We start from the raw sequence: 6,817 nt of genomic DNA, 5'->3' as shown, positions 1-6,817 counted from the left end.
CTGCGATCGCGGACGTCTATGGGCAGCGGCCGCTTGCTCGTTTGCCACCCTATGATATAAAAAAAAACTTACGCATTTAGAGAAAACGCACACCTTTGACTATACTTAAGAGCTTATATGGAAATGCACTACTCGATTATCAGTTGTACAACTAAACAGTTGTAGGCTGCAAACAATCGACAATCGCACAACTTTATGCTATAGTTTAGATAAGAGCACGCCTTTAATCATACTAATATTATAAATGCGAAAGTTTAGATGGATGTTTGTTAGAGTTTGTAGCCTCAACGGATGAACAGATTTCGATGAAATATGGTATAGATGTAGAAGATAGCCTGGAAAAACTTTAGACTACTCTCTTTTGTTTTTTAATCCACTCGGACGGAGTCGCAGGCGAATGCTAGTAAAGTATAGTATAAGATTTTTCTTCCAGGATCGAGTTAATCCAGATAAAGCGATACATGCAATCAGGAAGCGTTGGCAAGTCGAACCTGGGGACATCAAGTACGACTACTATAGACGCTTTGTAACTGTCGTCGCTAACTCCGATCTGTTCCATCTAGAAGGTTACCAGGAGTTCATTTATGATGAGGAGCTGAATGTGGATTTGTACCAACTGGCTGTTGACGTAAAAATATTTTATTAACATTAAGCATGGTATATACTAACATTTAAGAAACATAGACGAGGAAGTGAACATTTTTTACTGGTACTTTCTCTGAAAGGTATATCAGTTGTCAAATTTAGTGCCACCTCATATTAACATGTAATAAAACATTTTACAAAACTATAATAAGCGCCATCTTTTGTTGTAAAATAAAATATAAACATTTAAATATAATTTAGCGACATCTATTGGCAATTAATTTAAAACATTGATATGTGCTTTTGGGATCTATCAATAGATAGCGTTATTTAAGTAAAAAATGTCTCAAGTTAAGTGTTACCTATGCCTCTTCTATATTTTTTCAATATCTGATATATACGCTCAGTTCTAACTGAAGATTTGAAGTGATATATTAAAACTGTGTAAGCAAAACTTGACAGTTCTTTGTTTACGCAGTGTCTGATCCGATCAGTTAAAACTGTTATTTAACTGAGCGTCTGTGAAGGAAGGGCTTTAGGCTACTCGTAATTGACGGAATAGATGCTATAAAGAGAATATTTTCCCTTGGTATGCATATCCAATAAATCCACTTTCCCTTCCCATTATATCCTAATAATCAAAGGGAATAAAAATAGCCTTCAGACACTTATCAGACTATACGTGGAATTGCTTCACGCCTGTCTTCTGTGTGGTCGTGATATTGCGTGCCCGACAGTGCGAAGATGTAAAGCGGGCCCTACCACTAATTGTCTCACGTATTAAAAATTGCGAAAACAAAATAATGAATTTTATCTCTTTCGATCCTCCACTTAAGTTGATATTCCAGGTGTTACCAGAACAATTGGTGAAGACGATCTGGTCGCGGGAAGTTGCAGCGAATTGGACGCCGGTGATGACGGAAGCTGGGATCTGTTACGTGATCAATTCGGTTGCTACCACAGACGTAGCTATGTGAGTCTTATGACCGACGAGCTGTCGCCCGCAAGCTTCGTAGGCGCAAAGGACCACCCATTACGCCATTTTAACAGCGCGGAATTTAAAAACAAGTAGCCTATAATATGCCCTATGTCAGCTACCCTCCAGTGAAAGCCCGGTCGAAATATGCCCAGCCGTTTTTGAGATTACTCGGGACATCGCAAATATATCATCTTTCTGAAATCTGGCTTTTTTTTTTGCTATTACAAACAGACACTTCAATTTATTATATGCATAGATTATTTAAATGTACTTACTTGTAATTCTTTACAGCAATACTACAGGAAACATACCATCAGAGCCACTAACATGCAAATATTCCTCTCTTAGCTGTTATGTCATGTTTGAGTCGCCAAAACCATTTGATGTGAGTCTTCAACCTTATCCTCTTCCAGTTGGCACTTCCAAATAACTCTATCATCCATCTCAGTCACTCCCTTCTTGAACTCACCTTTCATACAATCCATCTCTTTCTATCTACTACCAGTGTACTCATAACGTCCTTCTTGTTACATGCGATTCATCCCTGATGAATATAGCCTCACAAACTTAGCCGATCCGATCATAATTAAGAAATGATTTACAGCGGATCTCAATAACGAATAATCGATGTCCCAATCGATTTAAAAAGTCATCCAGTTATCGTCTCAATCGGATAATGCCAATGACGTGGTTTGCATCGGTCAGGACATCGATCGTACGTTGTTCAGACCCACCGTTAACCATAAATGACAATTGATTTAACCATTCCAGATATATGTACACTCACCTTATGACATCATGGATCTAACAACACTGGTCACACGGACTTTCCTCACACTGAACCGTATTAGTGAACTGAGCGTAATGGAAACACGCACTGGTAGAGAAGTAAGAAGTCTACGACCACAGCGAAGAAGATGTCTGTACAATAATGAACCTGTCGAGAAGAATAGACAGGTACACACTTATGTCTACCACTTGAATACACATTTCTATGTTTTCTCAGATATCTTTTATAATAAAGCGTAAACACATACTTCTTTGTTGCCTAAGATGTAAGCAAATACAGAATGTTTTTGAATAATTCCGTTTTTAATAAAAAGCCATACACTTGCGTCACGCTTTAGGCTATATATTTTAACACCATTAAACTTAGGGGGTAAATATTTTGGATAAAACCCTAATGTGGGAAAGAGACCATACGTTGCTGCCAACATCAAGGAAGCAAGGTTGCCATCATGTCATGTTATTTTGACATTTGCAATTGACAATTTGACAAATGTAAACTATGAAATAAAATTTTCATAATTTCATGCGGATGAAGTCGCACGGGAACAGCTAGTGCACTAATAAATATAAAATAAACACTAAATTATAAATAAATCTTACAACAATATATTTATTAAAACCCCCTATAAATTTGACAATTAGTTTAGGAAATTAGCCTACACAAACACACAGACAAACTGATAAAAAACTTACAATCGGCCTGAAGTAAAAAAAAAGTAGTAGGTTTTTTAATACTGATATCATATATAGTTGTTTTTTTTTATGTTTTGTATAGATGTTTTATATTTTGCAGGTGTACAGTACAAATACATGTAGGCTATCCTGTCGTATTAAATTGTCGATACAGTTATGCGGATGTCGACCATTCTACTATTTCTATGCAGGTAAAAAACTTCTGTTAAGGTAGGGCAAGTTCCTTATTTAAAATCGTTTTCGCGTTGTTTTCCTGTTAAATGGGCGGAGCCAGTGAACCAATCAGGGAATTAAAAATGTATTCGGATAATATAACAGTTTAAATATGCATCTACGCACATTATTTTTTTCAAGAATATACACTGAACCAGCTTGATATAATTTACACGGAAAAATGGATTGTGTTTCTGATTTCCTGACTACGCCTTATCTTAAAAACTGAGCAGAACATGACTATAAGTTAGATGATAGATTCTTTTATTTAAAAACATGAATTGATTTTAACGCCATCTACATTTTAATCCTGCAAATTAATTACTAAGTCATAGTTGTCGCTTCAAAAATTAATTGTCAAATCTTAGGAATGGCTAACGTCTGGTGTTACATTATCATAAAGTGATTATTTATCATTTATTTGGTACGAGCTGTTGCCCGCGACTTCGTCCGCGTGGTATTAGAAAACATACAAAGATACAAACTATATAAATTACAAAAAGTTACGTATCCCTCGGGAACCGGACATTTCTCGGGGATGAAGCTTATCCCATGTGTACTCCAGACTTTGTTTTATATCTGTGCCTTTCAATAAGATATGTTGAACCGTTGCAGAATGATCGAGTAACATTGAAAAACTAAATTAACGAATCCCACGAGAACCGTAACTATTCCCGGGATAAAAAGTAGCCTATGTGTTCTTCCAGACTATGCTCTAAACCTGTGCCAAATTTCATAGAGATCCGTTCAGCCGTTTAAGCTACAAACGCTAACAAACATCCATGCATCCATCCATCCATCCATCCATCTAAACTTTCGCATTTATAATATTAGTAAGATTAGTAAGATTTATAGTAATTTTAATCAAATATTTATAACTAGCTTTTTACTTAGAAGGATGATTGTGTTTTAATTGAAAAAAGTTAATTTGTATAAGCGCCATCTATTGTCATTTCTAAGAAAACACCGAAGATAAACTTCAAATAGAAAAATTTTCTGAACTGCAATTCGCAATCACGTAAAGGTCATTTACTTATTCTGCAAACTTTTAATAAAAAGATATATTAAAAAGAAATCTATTTTACACATTATTACATACTTTTCATTAAATTAGTACACCAAATCGCCAACGTCCATACCACGTTGAACACACCGGTTCTCGTCCGATCACCGAAGTTAAGCAACGTCGGGCGCGGTCAGTACTTGGATGGGTGACCGCCTGGGAACACCGCGTGATGTTGGCTTTTTGTTTTTTTAGTGTTTTGTACTATTTTATATTTAAACTAACTGTTGCTCGCGACTTCGTCCCCGTAAATAAAAACAAATGAAAATTATAGCCTATGTCATTGATGACGTAGCTTCTTAATAATGAGAGAAATGCGAAAGTTTAGATTGATGTTTGTTAGAGTTTGTGGCCTTAACTAAACAAATCTCGATGTAAGTCATAGATGTAGAGCATAGTTTAAAAGAACACATGGGGTAGTTACTTTTTTTTCCACGCGGACGAAGTCTCGTGTGAAAGCTTATGGTATACATATTTTGTTAGAGGGCACGCCGTGCGGTCCGGCCGGCATGTGGTGTTTATCTGGCCACAGATCCCAACTTGCCAACTTCGGTGGACAGCGTTGTGTTTGCAACCAACAGTGTGTTGACGCTGTATTCAGAGAGATATCCATTGTTGACCAACTCTGGTAATATATTCCATCGTCCATCTAGGCTTCACAAAGTTCACATTTTTTTCCATACATTTTTTTTAGTGTTAATGTTCGAATTCCCTTTTTTCTCTAGCATATCCTCTACAATACATACTTTCCCCTACGTAGTGTGCACAGTATGTACTCTTACATACATCTCTATCAGTTTTTAACAGTGGTAGTGCCCGTTTTAACATGTTAGCACTGCAGGGCACGCCCCCAGTAATACCACGACAACACAGAAGACTGGCGTGAAATGGAGCAATTCCGTGTTTCGTCTGATGAGTGTGGTGCCGGAGGCCTGATTTAAGTCCCTTACTCTTTACCATGCTTTTCTTATAAGGACAGGATGGGAATAGTAAGTGGATTTGACGGTGGAGGAGATGTGGAAGAGGAAATGTCCTCTTTATGTGCGTCTCCTCCTATGTCGGATAAGGGTAGGCAACGCATCTGCAATTGCGGATGTCTATGAGCAGTGGTCGCTGCGCCATTTTAGCGTATTCAGGTGGCCTGTTGCTCGTTTGCCACCTTATGTTTATAAAAAATAAAAAAACCAGTCTGAATAATTAGGGTAATTCTAGGGATCGAGGACCGTTCCAGAATCGTGCTGCTGTCAGGTACACCGTACAAGCACCAAGGACAAGATACACAAGAGAGATAGTGTTCCACTTTGAAGATCTAGTCGGTAAGTTTAGTAACTATTTAAATATAACGAAATTTGACTAATTGTAACCGTTTCCCTTATATCAAAATGATCTAGAATCCATTATGAATCGATTAAACTATTGGATTTTATAATTGGTTTAGTTTTCTCTTAGATTAACGCACACAAACACACAGACATCGCGACATTATCATCCACTTGCCCTTACCCCTTACGGAGGGTCGGCACAGTATGTGCTCCATACATCTCTATCAGCCATATCTGAATACACTCCTTTCTTAAGCATATCCTCTTTCACACAATCCATACATATTTCGGTCTATTCTTCAATCTTAACACTTTCTGGTTTATATCCCCATCGTCTCATAACATGTCCATACTACGCTCACCTTTTGCTTCTCAATTTCTCCACCATACAGACATCGCGACAAAAGAGACAAAAATGTCTTATTCTCACATTTTTCGTTTGAAATAAGTAACTACTATAGCTAACTTATTAAAACTTTCGTGAGACATTATACTATATTATTTATAACACGGCTAAAACGTGGGAACTTTCGGTGTAGGCACCGACCAGTTTCAAACCCGTAGAAGGTCCTTCAGGGTGAGTGGTTGCCGGCTTTATTCGCTATCGCGTCCCCACGGTCGTCAGTGCCTACGTGAGTTTTAGCCGTGTTATAAATCATTTACTATATAGCGTTTTGTATACTTTCTATGTGTAGACAGTTTTATTTTTGTTGTTTATCTTACTTCTTACTAATAAAAATGCGTAAAGATGGATGTTTGTTAGTTTGTAGCTTAAACTGGACGCATCTCGATGAAAGTCATATGTAGAGGATAATCTAAAAGAAGACAGACTGGTTAATTTTTTCTTAATTTCACGACGAAATCTAGTACATTACAATTTACAGAATTAATAATATGCCAATGTAAACCAATCCTTATTTTTTCAGTATCGTTCGGTGGCGCTGCTGGACTCTTTTTAGGAGCTAGTTTTATTAGCTTTGTTGAAATAATCTATTTTATATTAGACAAAGTAATTAAAGCTGTATTCCAGAACAAGAGTAAATAGGTTAGTATTAAATCCTACATTTCTTTATAAAAACTATTGCTGTATTTATCTATACTATTATAATAAAGCGTAAACACACACTTTTTGTTGCCTAAGATGTCAGCTATTACAGCATATTTTTTAATAAT

The 6,817-nt window shown here is 36.7% G+C and overlaps 1 protein-coding gene across 1 annotated transcript in view; it reads left to right on the top strand.

Moving 5' to 3' along the window:
• Positions 1–5,614, top strand: part of LOC106106921 — a 40,079-nt gene extending 34,465 nt beyond the window's left edge. Inside the window, exons 17-22 of the mRNA XM_013287580.1 lie at positions 434–628; positions 1,434–1,558; positions 1,856–1,949; positions 2,336–2,521; positions 4,806–4,950; positions 5,535–5,614. Coding sequence (XP_013143034.1) covers positions 434–628; positions 1,434–1,558; positions 1,856–1,949; positions 2,336–2,521; positions 4,806–4,950; positions 5,535–5,614 — 825 coding nt within the window. The remainder of the gene's footprint in view (positions 1–433; positions 629–1,433; positions 1,559–1,855; positions 1,950–2,335; positions 2,522–4,805; positions 4,951–5,534) is intronic.
• Positions 5,615–6,817: the final 1,203 nt, after the last annotated feature.

This window comes from Papilio polytes, unplaced genomic scaffold (genome assembly GCF_000836215.1).
Source record: "Papilio polytes unplaced genomic scaffold, Ppol_1.0 DF822067.1, whole genome shotgun sequence".
Lineage (NCBI taxonomy): Eukaryota > Metazoa > Arthropoda > Insecta > Lepidoptera > Papilionidae > Papilio > Papilio polytes.
This window is presented reverse-complemented; position numbering and strand designations above follow the sequence as displayed.